The sequence below is a fragment of the Anguilla anguilla genome, chromosome 3 (genome assembly GCF_013347855.1).
Source record: "Anguilla anguilla isolate fAngAng1 chromosome 3, fAngAng1.pri, whole genome shotgun sequence".
NCBI classification, from domain to species: Eukaryota; Metazoa; Chordata; class Actinopteri; order Anguilliformes; family Anguillidae; genus Anguilla; species Anguilla anguilla.
Window position 1 is genome coordinate 60370213 of NC_049203.1, and position 22569 is coordinate 60392781.

General features: G+C 49.5%; 1 protein-coding gene across 15 annotated transcripts in view; it reads right to left on the minus strand.

The window, feature by feature from the left end:
* The window catches only part of LOC118223945, a 60474-nt gene that overhangs the window by 12523 nt on the left and 25382 nt on the right, over positions 1–22569 (minus strand). For 3 of the 15 annotated variants that reach the window (XM_035411047.1, XM_035411051.1, XM_035411048.1), the window contains 3 exons: positions 7494–7687; positions 3096–3174; positions 1051–2818 (listed from right to left, as the gene is read on the minus strand). In XM_035411047.1, the coding sequence (XP_035266938.1) occupies positions 2474–2818; positions 3096–3174; positions 7494–7687 (618 nt within the window). In that variant the 3' untranslated portion in view covers positions 1051–2473. Of the gene's footprint in view, positions 1–1050; positions 2819–3095; positions 3175–5401; positions 5617–6595; positions 6724–7493; positions 7688–7971; positions 8064–10080; positions 10193–18182; positions 18250–22569 lie in introns of those variants that run through there. The other 12 variants (XR_004764527.1, XR_004764528.1, XM_035411054.1 and 9 more) reach the window with 9 other exon arrangements.

Here is a 22569-nt window from a genome sequence, read left to right on the forward strand (position 1 = left end):
GGGTATGCGTGTACTCCTGTGTGTACGCCTGCGTGTGTGTGTGTGTGTGTACGTGTGTGTGTGTGTACTCCTGTGTGTACGCCTGTGTGTGTGTGTGTGTGTATGTGGGTATGTGTGGGTATGTGTGTACGCCTGCGTGTGTGTGTACGTGTCTGTGTATGTGGGTGTGTGTGTGTGTACGTGTGTGTGTGTATGTGGGTATGTGTGGGTATGTGTGTACGCCTGTGTGTGTGTATGTGGGTATGTGTGGGTATGTGTGTACGCCTGTGTGTGTGTGTGTGTGTGTGTGTGTATGTGGGTATGTGTGGGTATGTGTGTACGCCTGCGTGTGTGTGTACGTGTCTGTGTGTGTGGGTGTGTGTGTGTGTACGTGTGTGTGTGTATGTGGGTATGTGTGTACGCCTGTGTGTGTGTATGTGGGTATGTGTGGGTATGTGTGTACGCCTGTGTGTGTGTGTGTGTGTGTACGTGTGTGTGTGTGTATGTGGGTATGTGTGGGTATGTGTGTACGCCTGTGTGTGTGTGTGTGTGTGTGTGTGTGTATGTGGGTATGTGTGTACGCCTGTGTGTGTGTGTGTGTGTGTGTACATGTGTGAGTGTGTGAGTGTGTGTGTACGTGTGTGTGTGTGTATGTGGGTATGTGTGGGTATGTGTATACGCCTGATTGTGTTTAGTGCCATTTCCTGAGCCACTTTCCACTCACCTGGAACGGAGCACTTCCTCTCTCCTGGCCTTATCAGCGCAGAGAGGAAATACCTGCCTCAGGTAAACACAACCTCATGACCCCCTGCTCTCTGCTGGCCTCCAATGTAGCCAAACATATGAGAGACTGACGGGGCTGAAAATCTGCCGCGCCGTCCTCAACTACAATACTACATGCACACTGTATCAGCAGGCATAAAAATCTGAAGTAAAAAAACCAGAGTGAGTGTTTTTGTGTGTGTGTGTGTGTGTGAGTGAGAGTGAGAGAGAAAGAGAGTGTGTGCATGTGTGAGAAAGAGAGAGAGTGTGTGTGTGTGTGTGAGAGAGAGATAGAGCAGTAGCCACATGGCAGTGACGGTATTTAACAAACAGGATCTTATTAGATCTTTAATTTCAGTTCTGTTTTTTTTTTGTAGCATCTCCAACATAGTGCCACACTAACTCCACCTGCCTGAAGAGGCAGCCAGCCTTCTGCTCTGAGAAACAGCCCTAAGTGGAGACAAGCCTCCCACAGGCCCATCTGCTCTTGGGACAGGGGCCACGAAACTGGGTCATTGCTCACTGCCATCCCGTTCACCTCTGGTTCAGGGTTACCCTCTTACCCCCTGTCCATTTAGCCCCCCCCCCTCCCTCCCTCTCCACCGTGTTACCTGAGCCTGAATGAGAAGCACCCCCCGCACATTCGGAGGCCGCTGTTTCCCAGAGCGACAGCGTTACACACCCCCTCCCCCGGGTGGGGGCGGAGGTGGAGGGTGGTCTGGAGGAGAGATTCCAGGCGGATAACCCCCACACTGTACCGGGCCACCCCAGAAACCAGAGGGCCCGCATTGTTGTCCCGTCTGGGAAACACGTACCAGGACCCCCCCTGTCACACCTGACCCCACTCTGTCAGCTGTAGGCATGGGGGATGATGGGAAAGTTACCCGCTAAGTCCTGTCAGTAATGACAGCCTGAATTTACCCTCACAAGCATTAACAGTACTTGTTCACCTTTAACTGTACATTTGCCATAAAGCCTGCGTGTTAAGCCAGGCGTGGTAATGTATTTCTTTGTCTCACAGTTATGAGCATTGTTGAGCAGGACATATACGTTTCAGTTTTAATTGTCTCATGAGTAGTTTCAATTTTAACATGAAGAATAAAACGGGAACAAAGTGGAGGGTGAAACCTTAGACATTGTGTAGTTTCCCGTTTCTGCTCCCATCTTTTAAACTGAAACCGTTTCCCCGATATCCTCCGGGTGTTTACCTGGTGGCATGACTTCTGTGAACTTCCACAAAGGCTTCGAGCACGTGTCCTCACATGATATGTGTAGATATGACTCTTCAAAAGGTATGCGTTGTTCTGTTTACAGTAAAGTAACCAATAATGATAAACAGGTCCCCCTATTTTGGGAAAGCCTTCAGGGGCCCTGTCACCATGATTGCAATATCCCCCACCCCACCCCCCTTGGTCCACAACTTCTAATACCCCCACTCCCACCACCTCCTGGTCCGCAATTGCAATCTCCCTCTCCTTCCCCCTGGCTGGCCATAACAACTACTGCAACCCTCCCTCCCTCTATCCACATTGCTTTGAGCATCTGGGCTGATAGCCATGGAATGAAATGGGGGAAGGGCCCAACCAAAAAAAATTTTATGTTTAGGGCCCCCAAAAGAGGTCAGGGGTGGCCCTGATGGTAAATACGAATATAATGATTTACACAGACAACGGCTTCAAAACCTGGAGTTGCATGCTACGCAGTGTCTCCTGAAATGCTCTGCCAAGCAGAGTCAATATAAGCATTTGGGCACTTCAGGGAAACTGCAGGGAAAAACAGGGCTAAGTTCACACATAGCTGCAAAAACGTCCTTCAGAACAGACTTCGCTGCGTCTTTGCAGCTGAAACTGTGCGCCAGGGCTGGGGGGGGCAGGATCGGAGGACCAGCACACAGCTGTTTAAGGAGACACGGGCTAAGAGGAGCGACGCAAGCGCAAACTAACGGGCTTCCTCTATAAGCTCCAGGGCCAGGGGTAAAGCCTGGAGATCTCCCATCTGATCTATTCATCCAGAGACTAAGCACTGTAGAACCGCTCTTCCTCCACAGCATGGAAACCATCGCGGAGTGAGTGCTGTTCTGCAAAGAGGAGATTAAAGGTAAAAAATAAAACATGAATGTCACAGTGGCACAATTCTATTTGACATATTTAAAAAATATGACAAATTGAATTTCTCATCTGTGACATTTATGGAATATATTAGCTGTAATTTATTTTTCAGTGAAATATATGAAATATATTTTATGCACATATACATTAATTTCAAAATGTTTTTATTTTTCAGCTTTGCCGTATTTCTCGCAGTTGCAGAGCTCCCTGGCCATTCTGAACACTGGGAGGAAGCATGTGACTTACCGACAGGAGAAGAAAGTTCCGGAGAAGTTCCGGTGAGGGCAGGTTGGTGCACAGGCGGCCCGGATGACAATAGCGTTTTCTGAAAAGCCACAGCCGTAATAAGCTCTTTGTCGGGATTTTGGAGGAAAACCACATCATTACTCATCTAGGTGCCCAATTTTCTGGTTGGCATGACAACCAGAACAGGCTTAAACCATAAGGCAAGACTGGAATTCTAATGCATGGGACAGACAACGAAAACATAGTGAGTCGTGAGCTGCAGGAAAGTGCCCATGTAATTTCCCTATATGATCAGCTAAGAAAATACAGTTCACTACCATCAGATCTAGTGAACCAACACTGATTTCTCTTGATAAGATGTGTGGTGTGCAGTTATGTGAGCTGTAGGTCCTTTAAGATTCACTGGGGAACTGGGGTTGTACCCTGAGCAAGGTACTGCTACAGTAAAATATCCAGCAGTATTAAACTAAAGACGTTGTAGCAGTAACAACTCAGCGTGCAGGTACATGGCCTTATGTGTAGAGACAGCATTGCGTGTCACCACAGTGGCTGCACAGCGCAGTGTGTAGGCATGCAGCTCATAGGTGTAGAGATACCCAGCAGGCCGCGGGGCGCGCAGGTCAGTCTCGGGTGGTCAGCAGCTGCCGACTGGGCCCAGGTCCCATGATTCCCAGGCCCGGGGGGATTGACAGGCCGGTAATAAAATCAGGCGGCAGGGCTGAGCTGTGTGCTGCCCATTGTCCCGGTCTCAGACACACAGCGGCTGTTTGCTTTCTCCCATATGCATTATTCAACGGCACAGGGGGCCACAGAGAAGGGGCCCCATTCAGGGATCCTCTTGCCCTTGTTTTGTTTTGCTAATTTTCAATTAAAATAAACCATCTCGCCTGAGGGGAGATAGAGGGAGAGCGGGGGAGAGGGAGAGAGGGAGAGAGGGAAAGAGGGAGAGTGAGAGAAAGATGGGGGAGAGAGAGGGAGAGAGACTGAGGGGGAGAAAGAGAGAGAGAGAGAGATAGAGAGGGAGAGAAAGGAGAGATAGGGAAATTGAGTGGAAGAGAAAGGGGGGAACACAAGAAGGAAATGGGGGAGCAGAGAGCAAGAGAGAGAGGAAAGATGTATAAAAAAGTAGAGAAAGTGGAACGGGCAGGGAGAAAGTGAAAGAAAATAGAGAGGGAAAGGGTGAGAAGGAAAGAAAGGGAGGGGTAGAAAGTGAGTGATGAAAAGTAACTACGAACACTATGGCATATGAGACGTTTAATTTGATTATATGATCAGGAAGTAACTGTTACTTTTAGTAACATAATTTCAAATAATTATATGCCTTTTCATTACACAAATCAAATACAAACTAAATAGAAGCAATTCTGAATGACAAGGACTTAAGATTGATTTGGAGTTGTGGGTTTATCTAAATCTAGATCACTATAAATTACAAACCGAAGCTAATAAACTGCGTTTCTTCTGAATGCTAAATTTGTTTTTTTTTTGACATCAGTTTATAAAGCAGACACATTTTCCAGATTGTACATTCCTGTCTCTTTTGTAGTTTTTACATTCAGGAGAAGAGGAGGGACTCGTTAAAAACAGCAAGCTGTGATAGTGCGGGACTAATCAATAAGCTCACTGATGGCTTTTTTGTTCTTTTCCTCACTGGAGGGGGTCGGGTAGGGGAGCTGCAGGGGTTCGAGGACAGATGCGGGGACAGTGGGGAGTGAGGTTAAAGATTCACCACACATCTGTCACTACCGCAGGGCGACCACTTCCCATCCCATCCTACCGCCCCCTCCCCAAATCTCAGGCTCGCACGTCCACCCACCAACCTGCCATCCCCACGGCAACAAGCGTAACCGCGGTATCGGGGGTCTGGGGGTGGCCCTGCGGATGACCCCTCCGCTCACATGCCCATCTCTCAGGGACTTTCTCTTACTTTCGTCTGTCCCCCTCATTTGACCCCTCCCCCTCTCCTCTCTTTCCCCATCATCCTTTCCCTTTCAATTTTATTTCACTTCTCTCCACTTTCTTCTCCTCTCTCTCTCGCTATCTCTCTCTCTCTCTCTCTCTCTCTGTCTCTCAGTAATCAGAGAAGGTTCTTCTTTTTTACAGTATCCAGAGCCTCGCTGCAGCCAGGTTCTACAGTCATGTGACTCCGACTCATCTTCCTGGCCCCCGGCATGCTGGGAAAACCGAGCTGAGTCTCCTCAAGAAAAAAGAAAAAAAAAAAAAAAAAATGTTCTCCTGAAGCGGCAGCCGATTGGCATACAGTCAATTCAGATTTAGAGGGCTTTCAGCTGTGGTGAAGTACCCACACGCATTTCTCCCTCTCCTCCAGAGCGCAGGTGAGCTCTCGACGCAGTCCTCAGCACCTGCCGTCCGGGTGTACTGACGTCCTCGTGACTGAGCCCTGTCAGTCCCTTAAAAAAACACAGTCAGGGCCTGAAACGTGATAGACCCCAACGGACGCCGGAGCGTTGTGAGGTGACCAGGTCAGTCACCCAGAAAGCGTGGGTAAACTGCCTTCTGTCATTCCACTGCACTTCCACACCACCCCCCCGCCCCCCGCCCCTGCCCCTCCCCCCGCCCGCTCCTCTAATAAAGTCACGACTCCCTTTGTACGGGTTCCAAACACGCCGCAAAACTGCTACATTCCAGGCTCTAATTTCCAACTCTCAGCTGTCTCTGATTTCTCACACCCTGCTAAGCTCTACCTGTTGGTGCCAGCATCCTGAAAAACAACCTCGTCGAGTTTTGATGCACTCTTGTTAAAGTTGTGACACGTACAATTGTTCAGGCAAAGTTTGTACAGTAGCACGAGGGGGAAACAACAAAAATGATCTAATCTTTAAAATTTAACAAAAAATTAAGAACGCATATACTGATACATCATCATGGCACATCATAAAATCGGAAATTTAAGTTAGCGCAAAACAGTATGCAAACATTATGTACCTTTCTAAATAAAGCGGGCTACAATCCATGAAAGGAAAATGATCACATGAAATATGGTCTATCTGAGGTTTTAATTTGGATGATTGCTCATTGTGAATATTCTGACTGATAGCCAAACCAAATTAAGTGTATGAAAAGAAGGCTATCAGCAGCTTTGCCATTTGAAATCTTCGGCTATTTGTAAGAGCATCTTAAAAACCAATTACCAGACTTGAAATAGATTTATTTTTTCTCTAGAACTCGTTTGCAGGGGGTTGGGGTTGTGGGGGCTGGGGTTTGAATCTGTGGCAAAAATGAAGAGGGCTTCTTGAAGTGTTTGGGGGTGGGTGGGGGGTGAGGGGTTGGGGGGTGGGCAACAATAAAGACATAATCATCCGCTCTCAACTTTCATTTCCAACTTTCCGATTTCAATTTCGCCGTCTGTGGAGTGGTACCTCATTTACTTTCACCGTGCCCCCCCCCCCCCTCCACCCACTCCACCCCCCCCCCCCCAATCCCCTTCAATGTGCCATTGTTGCCGCTCCTGAGACCCTACGCTTCCTCTCTTAGCTCACCTCAGCGTGAAATTGGTTTAATGAAGCTGAAAGGCAGGAGGCTCTCGCGACGTCGTGGATTCCAGCAGCTCCACGCCGCCCCGCTCTCTTTTTCAAAACTCCCGATACGCCCGCGACTCAAAGACAATCTGTAACGTGCCGCGCAAAAAAAAAAAAAGATTTATATCTAAGCTCGCTGCATTGGAAGATATGGCTGGCCCTGACTGGACCCTGGTCGTTAGCCACACACAAACACACACACACACACAAACAGGTGGGAAATTATGCCAGGCCACGCTACGCATAAGTCGTTTAACGGACTCTGGCCCTTAGAGATGTGCTTTCCCTCCCCTGAACAGAAAACTAACCATCAAAACACACACACACACAAAAAGAACACCAAACTATCTGTGGCTTTTAGCACCTCCCTCAAACAGACCTTGTGAAACCTGTTCTCAAATTACGCTCCTCCTGGGTGTGGTGATACTGGAAAGGGGAAGGAAGTCTTGTGGTTCTGTTCTGCGTGTGTGTGTGTGCATGCGCGCTGGCATGCGTGTGTGTGTGTGCATGCGCGCTGGCATGCGTGTGTGTGTGAGCATGCGTGCGTGTGCGTGTGCGTGTGCGTGTGTGTGTGTGAGTGGATAGAGGGAGTGAGAGAGAGAGAGAGAGAGAGAGAGAGAGAGAGAAACAGAGAGAGAGGAAGAGACATTGCTTTAATATGATACCTGCAGTGATATCCTTTACTTCTCTACTCCCACCCCCACCGCCACCCCCCCCCCCCCCCCCACCCACCGTTTGACAATCAAAACGTTAAGGCACCTGAAAGGGAATATTCCACCCCCCTCGCCGCTCTCTGGGTGCTGGGTTTGAGACCTGGCTCACGATGTGTTAAAGAGATAAACCGGGGATGCTGTATTACCCAGAGGAGGAGCTGAGGGTGAAGCTCTGCGGGACGAAAGCTCTGCGGGGCTCCCGGCCGGGCTGGGGGTACCTCCTCTGGACGCGTAGCGCCTTCTGCGTTGTCTGTTTTTTAGGAAAGCGCAGGTGTGGTGGGGCTCGGGATGCCCTGCGGGGAAGAGCAGCCGAAAGGAGACTCTGCTGGCCCCGCGTCTCCTGGGGGACACAGAACAGGAAAACAGGGATGATATTACAAAAAAATTTAAAAAATAAAATTCATACTGACATGAGCAAATGTAGATAATCAACTTTAAACATAAAAATTATTCTTGGGAAGCAAAAGAATGTCCATTTTTCCTTCTCCCTGAATCTCTCTGACTGTGTTAATGATGGAATTAACATCTATTTTTCAGTAGATGGGGCACTGGAGCACAGGAAATGCACAGCGCCTATACTCAGTTCTGAGCAGGTAAACAAAAACAAAAAAAAAAAACACTCACAACAAGCCACATGCTTTTCTCTCAGAACTTTCTGCAGAGCTTCCAGGCCAGGCAAGGCATATCAGGAGAATTATTTTCACTTTAGTACCCCTTCCTTCTCAAACCCGACTGCCTGCCCCCCCCCCCCCCCCCCCCCCCCCCCCCCCCCCCCGCAGAGATAATGGTGATGTAAAGACGGCACAGGTGACGACTGGGCTGACGGAGGCGTTAAGTTGGAGTGTTTACGCCCCGGCTTTGAAACACCTGATCTGCGCCGGAGCCAGGGCGGTAAGATTAGCCTCCTGGCACCAGGCAGCGCTATCGCTTACAGGTAATTACCCAGTTATCAATAAGCGTCGTCGTCAGGGGGAACAATGCTTTAAAAAAAAAAAAAGAAAAAAAAAAACCCCTTCTCGACAGGCTGCGCCCAGCTCCTGTTTAAATCGCCCTCTCAACAACAGGGCTAATCTGGCCCTCTCTGCATATTCGCCTCCTGTGTCTGCTGTGGGTGGGCCAGACAACATACTGTACGCGAGGCATTAACACACGATGGACTCAAACTGTCCATTCCAGTGCCACGTGAGCACCAACCCAGCATAACTGTGAACTGTTAGATGCAGCTGAACCACAGGGCAAGTAAGTTGCTCATGACACACATATGAAGCAGCCTGGCTAACATTTAAAATGAAAAGTCCTGGGACAGGCAGCCATGTAAGGAGAGCTACACTCAATGGGTTTATTTGAGCTCCTGAGTGCTTTAGGCAGGCATGTTCATACACCAATGCCTCTCAAAAAATAAAGCCTTTACTTAAAATATTTAGGCTTTCTAAAGCCTTACGTTATTTCCATGTATGGTTTTTTTAGGCAGCAGATTTCAGTCATTTTGAGACACTCCAATGGAACCTCTCACAGCTGTGGGCATTTTCTCTTGCAGTACATCAAGGTTCCACAGGTAGGAGCCAGAGAGCCACTGTTGCACAGTGTGAGGCTGGCATTCATGGCAGTGCTCATCCTTCCCAAGTCTGAGAATTTGTTGGGCCATCAAGACACCGTCGAGGGGGGAAAGCCTTGTTTACCGTGAGAAGGGGAATTGAAAGACAATCGTTTGGACAAACAGATAGGGAGGACTAAAGAGACAGAGGAATGAGTGGCTGAGTTTTTCTCCGATAAATACTGAAAGCAAAAGTAAACCACGACTCCTTGGACAAACAAACTTATAAACACAAGGCCAAAGCGAGCACACGTGCCCCATCTCACACCTTCTTTGTTCAGCCTCATGAATATTTCAGCAGTTGCACAGCGAACAGATAAGATTTAGCCGGCTCTGAAATTAACCCATTTTTGCCAAGTAGAGTGCGACAGTACAGGCATGAGACGACCCCCGAGAAGCCCGCTTGCCACGATAAGGTTCCCTCGGCTGAACCGCCGTCCAAACAGACTCTCCAAAGACCTGCCAGTGACACAGACCACCTGTTGAACGGGCCACCAATCCTCTCGCGGCGGGCCAAGCCCAGAGCCTGCCGCAAACCACCGGTGAGTCACACGCCCGGGCCAGAGCCGCGGACCCAGGAGGCCCTGCGGCCACCCGCGCTCAAATCTTAGCGGCCCACAGATACCGCCAGGGCTTGTGCGTGCAGTGAGGTCATGCGCTATTACAGGGAGAGGGAGGGGCTTACTGATGCACTCCGCATGCTGGGGATACACAGGAAGTGCCAGGAGGACACGCTGACCACATAAACACAGAAATACCCCATACATACACCTTACACGCCGATATATACACCATGTACATAAACACACAGTATATACACAAGCACGTACACTCCAAATGCACGCGCACACACACATGCATGCACACACACACATACATTCACAAACACACACACACACACACACACACATACACATGCAATAACGTGCACACACATACACACACACACACATACACACATGCACGCACACTCACACATGCAAGCACGCGCACACAAACACGCACATATACACACACACACACACACACAAGCACAAGCACACGCACACATACACACACACACGAGGGTAGGTGCATTTGACATTTAAATAAAAGAAAGTGGGGGTAGGGGGGTGGGGGTGAGGGGGTGTAGATGATACCTATCTGTCCCCAGCAGTACTTCCTGAGGGAAGCTTCTGGAATCTCTGGTTCGTCTCCACCAATGCAGTGCAGACGGAGCAAAATAAACCTGACCCACACTCTGGAATGGGCAGCAAACCTTAATGTTTGCACTCACCATGGAGATATCAGGTGACGCAGAGGAGCTCAGTGGAGGGGGGTCACAAACAGAGTGAATTAATAAACACCCAACATTAAACGCCAGGACCCGCAGAAAGACAAAACTCATCCGCAGGACGTCACCCTGTGACACAGCAGTTAAACTACATCACGCTAATTAAACAGGTGTGTTAATCTACATTTAAAATTCGAGGGAACACAAGTTATTTGGGAAACAACATGCTGATACAGCATGAGAGGACTTTGTTCTGCCTGTTCTGTTCTGCTTCTCTTCTGTGAGCAGCTCCCCATAGATGGGGTGTAAAGTCTCTTGTCCTCCGCGGTCTCCCCTGAACATGGCCGGCCCAGCCTCAACCTGCTTTCCGCTCACCTGTGTCTGTGGGCCCGCAGCAGATGTGGCCGAACAATGGGAAGTAAATTACCGGGCTTCCTCCCCCTGAGTGGCACCAAACCACCCCGAACAAGGCCCCATGTTCACGGGATGGGATTACACACTGGCCAGGTAAGCAACATGCAATTAAACTGCCACCTCAGAGCATGCGGTAATCACAAAGTCGTGCGCAATTAAACATAGAGGCAATGACTCAAGCAGCTTTAAATAGAGGCCATTACCGTGTTGGGTGTCATGGAGGAAGTTTCGTGTGTGTGTGCGTGCGTGCGTGTGTGTGGGTGTGTGTGTGTATGTGCATAGGTGCGCGCGTGTGTGTGCGTATGTGTATGTGTGTGCGTGTGTGTATGTATGAATGTATGTGTGTGTGTATCTATGTGTGTGTGTGTTCCCTTTTTTGTTGCTGTGTTTAACCCACTCCTCACTCAGCAGGTGTGAGTGTTCTGTGGGTGATTTAGAAAGGGGTGTGTGTGGCAGGCGGGGCAGAGCGCGTGTGTGTTCCCACAGCGAGACCCTGCATGCGCTCCGCGTTTGCGTGCGTGTGTGCGAGTGGGCGCGTGCGTAGCCGTGTCTGCAGGGCGAGGCGGAGGACGAGGTTTTGGCGGCGGGGCTGCCACGTCGGTCAGGTCCCGACACGAAGCGAGCGGACGAAACCAGCCGCGCCCCAGCGAGGCCTTCTGGGGCTGCGAAGCGTCGCTCCCTCTCTCTCTCTCTCTCTCTCTCTCCTCAGACGCGCGCTGGCTGCGTCTCTTCCCTTCTCCTTCATGCCGTTCCGTTCGGTATGAAACGCCTGCATGCGCCAAAGCGTCTGTCCCCCTCATCTAAGAGCAGTTTCAGTCAAAATGACCATGTCCTTACACACCCAACAGCGCAGTAACAGTTTGACTCAGACCCCTGGCTACAGTCCTTAGGTCTCTTATTTGGCCAGGCTCTGCCTCACAGTGGGATTAGTGGCACCGCAACACCCAGCACTCCCTGCTAACGCTTCTCTCTGCCAGCACTCCACACGAATCCGGTGCGGTCTGCACACTACAATGCCACACGCTCTCATTTACCGAATGCTGTCATCCGGATCAGCTTACATAGGTTACGTTTAAAATATTCTATCATTCTGTACAGGTAGATATTTTACTGAAGCAATTAAGGATAAGTACCTTACTCTTAACAGCAGAGCTCTCTCTGGGAATCAAACCAGCAACCCCCTTGAGTTACAAGCCCAGTTCTCTAACCATCACTGTACATTGCCACCCCACACGACTGAATCCACGAAGGCCAAACAGCATCATCAGTCTGCAGCGGCCTCTGCTGCCTGTGCTTGAGGGACAGGTGCCAATCATTCACGGCTGGCAGATGTGCCAGTCACGTGCCAGCGCTGATGAGGTGGGAGGAGCCCTGGGTGGGTGGGGAGGTTTGCTCAGCTGTATGGTATTTCACCCCGCCCAGTAACAAAAGCTCAGAGAACAGACTTCTGACCTACTCTGTTGATCCCTTCTTTTCTCCTGCCTCCCTCTCTCTCTATCTCTCTCTCTCTTTCGCTCAATCTCTCCCCCTGGCTTTCCTTTCTCTCTCCATCTCTCTATTCGTAGAGAGCGGAGGGGAAAGCGGGTCTGTGTTTGCACAGGTGAGCAGAGATCAGCCCAGTCTGTGAGTGGGAGACCTGAAAGTCAGGTTTACCCAGAGTGCTGTCTGCCCCACCTGGGGACTGTGATGAAAGAGCGATGAAAAGAGTGAGTGAGTGAGTGAGTGAGAGAAAAAAAGAAGGAGAGGAAGCCACCGTATCCAAACCCCTCACTCTCATCAGACCTGTGGTCCTGCTAAAGTATTGCACTGCTAATGTACTGGCACACAGAGAGGAACAAACATTGTTTGAAATGCAAGACACGTGCAGAGCTAAGTTTGAAAAGCTGGATCGAGCTGGAGCTGGAACCAGTTACTCTTGGCCGTCACTCAAAGGAGCTGACCGCACAAGGTGGGGTGCAGAGTGGGGGGGGGGGGGGGGGGGGGTTTAAAGAGAGGGTGGAGGGAGAACCAGAGAGCGGGGGAAGGGGGAGGGAGAGGGAGAGGAGGAGAGAGATCCAGGCTTGGGTGTGGAACGGGGAAGGTATACACTGCGCACCTGAGGCCAAAAGTTCACTCCAGAGGCAGAGTCTGCAGGTAACTGAACACGCCATGCTCCGGAGCCTCACGTGTGCCTCGCGCTACCTGAACCTGTGCCAAGCCTCCGCTCCAGGTACTGGGCGTGCAGCGCAAACACGGCGCCTCGCTGCCCGGCCTCCCGCCGCCGCCGCCGCCGTCCCCACACTGCCACGACACGGCCGCACCGAACCGTAGCCGCACGCAGCCCCGCGCACCGCAGAGCAGGCCGCTCACCAAGAGATGCCGCAGAGCGCAGAGAGTACCGCTGAGCGTGCGCTGGGGGGGGGGAGTCTCGCACGCTGAGCACCGCTGACTACAATGGAATGCGACAGTTCTTTTTCTTTTTTTTTTTCTTTTTTTTTTATAACCCAGAGAAAATCGCGCGTCGGTGTGGAAACCTCCTCCGTCCCGAGCGTGGCCGTCTTCCCGTCCCGTCTCCTTAACGACGTCGAACCCGCGGCAGCCCCTTCGCGCGGGCTGAAAACTCGGCCCCGCCCCCTGTCCGCAAACCGTCACACTCCGGCTCGGGTTACAGCAACATTTTACCCTTAACTTCGAGTCACTAATACATCCCGGTTTCACTTCCCCACAAACGCAGTGTCGCAAGTCAGTCAGTCAGCTTTGGCTATAACTACACTTTCTCTGAAAAGGAAAAAAAAAACAGCATCGCTCTGTGAAAATTAGGGAAACTTTTTGATTGACTCTGAGTTTGTGTTCTAACGGGTACAGAGCAGAAATGACCGGAGGAGTTGCTCCGCGGCGCGGCACGCTGGACTGGAGCGGGGTCAGCCTGGGCGAAAATCCCATTTCAGATTAACGGCGGCCAGACGAAGGCCGGGCACACAGGGGCCCATACGCGCCGGAGCAGGGGCGGCGGTGATGTCATCGGGATTCCATCGCGACACAGACAATGGCTGTCTCCGGGCGGAACTCAAGCAGGGCCAGGGGAGAAGGGGGAGGAGGGGGGGGGGGGGTGGGGGGGGGGGGGGGGGGGCACGGGGCCCGAGAAAGGGGGCAAAGTCACAGGGCTGACTCATTCACTTACTCGTTCACGTCCTTCACCCATTCACTCATCACTCTCTCTGCCTCACACAAACAGTCCTCATTAACCGCACACTTTCACTCCCTGTTCACTCTTTCACGACCACATTCAAGATTCATTCTGCTGCGTAGGAAATGAGCTGAAATTCGGTCTCAGGCCTATCAGGTTTCACTGTTTGGGCGAACGAACACGCAGAGGAAACGGACAGCACAGGTCAGAGCAAGACGCAGCGCGCTACACATGAGGAACTTTCAGTGGCATAGGGAAGCTCACGCACTGACGGGAGGCAGAAGCACACGCGAGCGAACTGACTCACGTGTGCGCACATGTCCGCCCGTACGCACGCATGCCCACGTCAGATCTGGGTCATACCAGTATCTGAAACATTTTACACCTTTCGAAGTCTTTAAAAATGGAAAAAAAACGCTTCATTTCCACCTCCCTGAGAATTTTCAGCAGAACACATGACTATAATCAAGGCATAGCAATACTTTGTAAGAAGAAGAATCTACCTCTGAATATTTGTGAATAGCCTTCGTTTCTTTCGTTCTCTTTTAAAATGATCAACAAGGCTAGCGGGATTTCACTAGCGTTTAAAGGGTTTAATTATTTACGATGGCTTTTTGACGCAGGTCCGGGCACGTGCACGGCGGGGAACGTGACGTCGACGCGGCCGCCCTCCACGCGCCGCGGCCACCGAGCGGGACGGCGGCGGGAAAAACGAAACGAAAAAACGCCGCCCCGGCCGGACCGGGCCCTGTTTGTCCTCTCACACAAAGGAGGAAGTAACGAGGCCACAGCCTCACCGCGAGCCCAGGTGGAGAGGGGTAGAGCGGGGGGGAGCGAGGGGGAGCGAGGGGGAGCGAGGGGGAGCGGGGGGGAGCGTTTCCTGATTGCTGCTGGCCACCAGTAATGGAGCCCCTCGGGGGGAGAAGTGCTACAGCGGCCAGGCCCTTTGTCTTGGGGGGGTTGGGGGGGGGGGTTAGGGGGGTGGTGTCTGGCGCGGGGCTCTGGGCAGCTCCACGGAGGTAAAGACGAAACAGAGTACATCTGCAGGTGCCATCCCACAGCTGCTGCACCTGCCCACTAGCCCTTTCAATGCCTCCGGTTCTGCTTAAAACAGACAGAGGGGATCTTCAGCGTCACTCAGCTCTGGGGGGGGGGGGGGGGGGGGGGGAGGGGGGTGGGTGGTGTGGTATCCCCCCTCCCCCCTCCAAAATAGTGATAATACAAACGAGCATTCTTTCAGCCACGGACAAAACAATACCCCCCTTCCCACCCCCCTCCCACCCCCCCCACCCCCTCCCGCCTGGGCCCGTAATCAGAGGGGAATCAGCTGGAGGTGCGCAGGTTAGGGGGACGCACGCCGCCTGATTGCGAGGTGATTTTTCGGCGAGGGCCCCGTGCCAGCAGAGAGACCATGATGCTGATGGGCAGAGAGCGCAGCTGCTGGGAGCCCGTGGGACACAACCTTTCCACAGGTTATAATCACATTTCGGCCTGTCTGGTAAACTGCATGGCAGAGTTTATATATATATATATATATACATATATATATATATATATATATATACTGTGTATATATATAGCCTCTGTGATGCCCACAAAATTGTTTCGTGGGCCTTCGGATCTATGCAGAAGAGCAATAACACTGTTCAAACATACATAATTGTGCTTTGTGATGTGTTGTCATTTGACCAATTATATAACGCACCAAAAAATTGACAAGATACAAAGGTGGTCTCATGGGTAACATATTAGTTTTTAGGCAAGTCCTCAGCTACAGTATGCTGCATTTCAAGGTACCTGATCGCTTTAAGGCTACCAGTCACTTTAGACATGATGTAATTGCGCATAAGAGTCTTTAACCTCTGTAATGCTTTCCTTCTCAAAGGTGGCTCGCTTGTCGCTGTGATACAGGTAGCGCTACCCCGGAGATCATGTGACCCTAAGACATCCTCTAGACAACAAATGAAGAGGGTCTGAGTGAAATTCTGCTCTAGGCATGTAAGCTCCTCTCGTCATTATCACACACAAGATGAGGAAAGCACTCAGCAGGTCAACTTCCTCACCAATTGGTGGCAAAAAAAAGAGAGAGAGAGAGAGAGGGGGAAACTTAACATCAACCCCAGAGTGGCAATAAACAGGCGGGGCGAATGGGGTCGGCATGAATGGAGGGTTTTAAAATGGTAAATGGCAGAGACAGAGGGGTTCCACCATGGCCGAGAGTCTCAGGGGGAAGACTGCCCCTTTGATCTGCGGAGTTCACCTTGATTTCCGGGAGCAGCGAATGAGGAACAAGGAAGAGACCGTTTCAAAGTTGAAACGGGGGGGGCTGTGGAATTCGTAGGGTGGGGGCTTGGGGGTGGGTTGAGGCCAGTCACATCCATGGCTGTAGGGCATCACCCGATTACTTTCATGGTCAAACACCTGAATGGTAACCATCTCACACGAGACATCTGAATGACAATGAGGCCCACGCTGGCGTCTTATGAGGTGGAATGAGAGATGTGTCCCAGCCCCTCGTAGAGTTGGGCGAAAGCCCAGCCGCTTTACCCCAGGGGTGCATAACTCCGTAGCTGGAGGACTGATGTGTATGCTGGTGTTTGTTCCAACAAATTATTCTACCTTAAATTTCTAAAAAATAGTACAGAACAGTTAGTACAAAAATAGTCATCACAAAGGAAATGTACAGCTGGAAACCACAGCGCATGGTTTACAAAGCTATTTGACTGAATGAATAATTGGGCTAATTGAATAAGAGCAGAAGACGGCATCGTTGTGAACCCTCGGTTTGTTCGACCGAAAGAGCGGACCGCCCGGAAAATTACAAGATAAAAAACTCTCCTGGTTCCCAGATTTGCTCTGAGCAAACAGGGACAGGGAGCGACGAGATGGAAAACCACAGTGGACCTGGTCCAGGGCATTCCGTTCTCACGGGAGACGGCAAAGCAGGTCTCCTTCAGTACGGCTCCAGCGTCCTGGCTATGGCACATAACCCAGGGACAGTCATGAAACATGCTTTTAACTCTGAAGGAGTGAGCATACTTCCAGCACATTCAATGGAAGACTAAAGTGTGCAGCCATTTCGGTCCAAAAAAAAACCAGAACATTACGTGCCACAGAGAACTGGAGATATTGAGTCATTCTTAAAGCACTCATAGCTTAAATTTCAGTGCACCGATGAGCCACAAAGGAGTTTCCTTTTTGATTGTCTGAACACCTAACATACAGAACTTGAGTAGTTATCCGCCTTAATGAATGACTGTTACCATGTTCTGGAGATATTCACCATTTTTATGATTCAAACTAGGAATATTCACTCAGACACTTAATATTTGATCAAACACAAGCGCAAGCACGAAGCACAATCGTGGTCAGATGGAAAAAAAAACAGAAACATTTCTGGCAGCCTAAGACTACTGTTATTTAAAATAAATCACAGAATCCTATTTCATGCTACATTATGCCATACTCTAGACAAGACTGTTTGCTCTTGTTTCAGGAGAAAATGGGCACCAGTGGGCATTTTTGCTGGCTATGGAGAGGAATGGGTGGGTGGTGGGTAGTAGAGCGGGGGTGCATGGAGGTTTTGGGGGTGAGTGGATCTCTTTAGCCTCAAGCAGAAAGCCCACCCCCTCTTCTTGATCCACCGTCATCCTCTCCGCCCCCTGCTTTTGTGGGGCCTGAGTCTGGCCCTCCCCCTTTGGTCACCCGGGCATTCCGCTTTGGTTAGCACACACAATGGGTGCTCAGTGTTCAGCCACCTGACACTGCACTCTGCCTGAACACTGGCAAGCAGGCGGATGGGAGCGGTGGGGTGGGGGGAGGGGGGGCTCCAGGGGTGACACACAGAGTATGTGACCAAAATGCCATCCGACCCCTTTTTGCCAGCCCCGACAACCTATCCTACCACAAAACGGGTTATCATCTGGCAAAAATAAAAAAGTAAGCAAATAAATAAATCCCAAGAAAAGCATGCAAACCAGAGTGGATATATCTGGACATTCTTATTCTGGGGCTTCAGCTCTGACTGAATGTTTCTGACATCACCTGCAAGTGTGCTGCCTTCATCTAAAAATTCAGTTTTTAATACTGGACACACTGCAGACCTGATTTCAATACAGTTTACTAAATCCACAGCATAGCAGGGAAGGTTTGACTTGAGAACTGGAAAGGGTTGGCACTACTCTTCAGTAATTCATCAAAATCCAGCATTTATTTGCACAGTTTTATTCACGTTAGAAGGCACATGTGCAGTTCAAACTATGCAAAAACAAAACACTTGATCGTGCCGTGATTGTGTGCAATCTGGTAAATATGTGCCTAGCTTCCTTAATGGACACTTGAGGCGAGGATTGTGTAACTTCAATAAGACCCTCTACTTTCACACCTACTTGTAACAGAGCACACCTGTAGACTCCCCCATCATGGGTCACAGGTGTCCCTCAGTGTTCACGTCACCTGGAGGCCAATGGTAAACAAGAGTGGGAACAAACACCTGGTATTATTCAGCAAATCAGTAATGTCCACATTCCTTAACCATAGTAAACAAAACCCTCTCCACCCTGTTAGCACACACGCGCACAGACATGCGCACACACACACACACACACACACACACACACAGACAAATATGCATGTGCACTATCATGGTTCAAAAGGTTCACATCAACTCCAACTACATATGTGTAATTTACTTTTACACAGTCAGTGCAAACGGTCTGCCCTGCGTATTGGTAACAGTTCGTCCAGTAATGCCAGTTTTGTGGCATGGAGAGTTCTGCACGGGTGTGTCAACGCCAGCTATACCCTGAGGGACAAATAGATTAAAGCATGCGTGCTGTCTGCAGCAAGGTGCACTCTGGTCACACCCTGGATGAGAAAGATGGATCATTTCACTGAGCATCAGGCTAGTTTGTCCTCTCCGTGCTTGTGGGTAAGAGGAGAGGGAGGGGCAGAAAAGGGGGGGGGGGGAGGTGGGAGTGAGGGGCAGGGGTTTGGCAGTTTGAGTTTCAAAGGGCTCCAGCTTGTACGCCTATTTTTCACACCATGATGACATCTTAAAGGCCTAGACTGGACTGGCTGCATCGCCGCCTCTCACTTTCTGAGAAAAAAAGAGGAGTTTGGAGTTTGGGAAGGTGGTGGGGTGGGGAGGGGAGGGGGGTGGCTGAAATGTATGCAAATGGCCCCCAGAGGGGATACGAATTTTATGGGTTTAGAATTTAGTTCAGCCAACCTGAATAATCAAATGTGGGAACAAAAAGTATGCACCCCCCCCCCCCCCCCTGCACCCCTGCACCCCCCTAACCCCCCACCCCCTGCCCCCCCATACCACACCGCACACACAAGAAGAACTCAGCACTCACTCCCATTAGGATCTCCTTACGAGGCGGGGGAGAGGGGAGGTGGAAAGGGGGGGTGGTGTGGGGTGGGGTGGGGGGAGCAGTGGGATGTGGCGAATTTGATCAGGCAGAACCGGCAGTGCCTGATTACGACACCATTTTCCCAGCAGGCCTCCCTGCCTGGTCCCGGGACCAATGAATATGCAGCACCGATCCAGCCAATCCTCAAGCAGTCCTCACATGCCAAATGACAGTCATTTCGGGTAATTTCGGGTCTTTCTTTTTTTTACTTCCTCCAGCTGAAGACTGTGTGTTTGTCCTGGTAGGGAAGGCTCTATGAGATAAAGGTGTGTAAGCCTGAATATATACACTACTACCTTTCTACTATGAGGAGACAGTTAGAAATTGCTTTGCCATATAATTTACATGCAGAATGTCATGCTGACCCAAATCCAGTCAGATGTCATTCATAGCACACAAATCCCATGTATTCGATATGCAGAGTTCATTTTAAACCAAGATACAAGAGGGTGCATTTACATGGGCTGCCTATGCCAAAGACTTCAAATATATTAGCTTTCAATCTTGACAGCAATACTTTCCAAAAATGATTTCACTTTACTCAGTAATTGTACTCAAATAATTATGCCAGGTAAGAATGTGCTTTCATCTAAGTTAATAATTGCTTCTTAATAGTTAAGACAATTTTTGGTCTGATGGATTAATAATAAAGACATACTTTTTCAGCAGAAGAGCATGTCCGACTGAACAGTAGTTCATGAAAATGTGACAGATGTAACTTTGCAACATGAGCATTAAGGCCTACTCACAAAGCTCTAAGGCTCTGGTAACAGTAATAAGAAGCACAGTGCTCTGCAACGAAAAGAGTCTGTCACTTAATATGCTCAGACTAACGGGTGAAGATTGCACAGGCTGAATGATGGCATCAGTTAAATCTTTCAATCATGAAATCATAATAAGACAGGAAATTCTTTCCCAATGTTTCCACTCCACTGTCTAACAGAAGACAGACTTTTTTTAAAATTCACAAATAATTCACAATGCAGTCCAACACCCGCCACCCCCTCCCCCCTCCCCAGTGTACCGTCTCTCCCCAAGCTGAAAGTGTGCAGGTGCAGGGCTATACAAAGGGAGGCATTGGGGGGTGTGGGGGGGGGGGGGGGGGGAGATGTGGGTGTGTGTGGGAATGGTCAGTGTGGAGGTAAGAAGAAAGGAGGAACACACACGGATATTGAACCCCCACCCCCGGTGCTCCTGACCCCCCCCCCCCCCCCCCATAAAGATTTGAGCGACGTGACCCCCCCCACCCCACCCCCCCTTCTCCTGTGACACGTGAGAAAGTAAGGGCAGTGCAGGGGAGGCCTCCCTGATGCTGCTTAACCTGCCCCTCTCGCTGTCCTGGACTGGGCATCCAAGCGGCAGCGCCCTTTCTCCGAATGTAGCAGAGTAGCAGTAATGCCCGGGGGCAGGGAGGGGAGCCGCGGCCACAGCTGTGATCACTGAGGCCTGCCGCACCCCGCCAGCCCTGCCCAACACCCCCCCAAATGCCCACCGCACCTGCAACGAGCAGGGGAATCCCAGCATGCAACTCACTTCAGAACGGCTCATCCACCTCAGAGGGGGGCCGGCAGGGGGAGGAGGGGGGTAACGACGGGCCCACACAAATCACAAAAAAATGCCAGAGACGGATTAGCACCCAACTTTGACCTGCCTGTCAATCAGGGTGTAAAAACCCCCGTGACCAATGGGGAACTCCCGCAGGGCTGAGAACGGGAACCGGGCTCTCCGATTCAAAAGGGGTGTTCCGGGTTCGGATCTGATCAAGGCAGCCTGTCTGGAGGTCTCTCAGCCAGGCCGGGTCCCACATAAGCTGCAGATACACGAACATGGGCATTTTTAGTGTTAATAATAGAATCTGAAGATTTTCCTGCGATATTGTTGAAATATTTGTTTTATTGAATATTATTCCCCATCCCTGATCTCCTCTATTATTGCATATTTGTCACATTGAATGGTTTAAGATTGTTAGACAAAATGTACTATTAGACAAAGGGAAACAGAGTAAACACAAAGTACATTATTAAATTTTTTATTTAATTTATTTAATGAAAAAAGTGATAAAACACTCATGTCACCTATTTGAAATTGCCCCCTTAAACTTAAGTGGTTGCACCACCTTTAGCAGCAACAACTGCAACCAATCACTCCCAATAAATTTGATATCAGTCTTTCACATCACTATGGAGGAATTTAAAGCCCACTCGTCATTATACAACTGCTTTAATTGAAAAAAATTGGTAGGTTTGAACAGCTCGTTTCAGGTCTTGCTACAGCATTTCTATTGGGTTCAAGTCAGGACTTTGACTGGGCCACTCCAAAACTTTATTTTTGTTTCTTTTCAACCACTCAGATGTGGACTTGCTTTTATATTTTGGATCATTGAGGCTAGAGAATCCTGCAGTTCTGTGTATGTTCTTCTGGGATCTTTTGTGACTTTCTTGTTGTGGCTGTACCCTTGGAGAAATTTTGGCAGGCTGGCCAGTTCTGGGAAGATTCACCACTGTTCCAAGTGTCCTCTATTTGGAGATAATGGCTCTCGCTGAGGTTCTGTAGAGTCCCAGAGCCATAGAAATGGCTCTGTAACACTTACCAGACAGATAATAATAACTTCAAATTTCAATAACTTTTTTTCTCAGTTCTTCTGGAATTCCCTTTGATCATGGCAGAGTGCTTGTAGAAACTTTGTGGTAGCTACTTCACTCTAAGGTTCAGTATGAGTAAGGTTTAGATTCAACGAGGCTGTATCCACCAGCTGAAACTAATTATCAATTAAATTTGTTTAATTGGTTGATTGAGTAACTAAGGGAGAAATTACTGTTTAACCTGGGTAACATGGATGTTTTGACATCTTTTTTCATTAAATAAATGAAATAATAATTTTAAAAATGTGTTTTGTATTCACTCAGTCTCCCTTTGTCTAATATTGCATTTTGTCTAAAGATCTGAAACCATTCAGGGTGGCTAATACTCAATAATAGAATAAATCAGGAAGGGGAAAATACTTTTTCATGGCCACTGTAAGAATCAAACACACCACTCATACAAAGCCTTGCTAATGTTCAATGCAATCACCTGAACGCTGAATGATTCCAACAAATTGAGCTGGAAAGGTGGTAATGACCTGAGAATATTTAAGTAAACTATTAAGTAAATTATGCTTTTAAAAGTAACCCCTGGGAAAAACGTGCATTGAATAAAGTCTTGAAATGCAATTAAATCTTAACAGTACTTATTCGATTTGATTTGATTAGGATCTTCATTAGCTGATGCCAAGGCTAATATTAGGTACTACATATTCAGCAGTATCACATCTTGAAATGTGATCCTGCTGGTTTCAACTTTTGTAGACTTAAGAGAG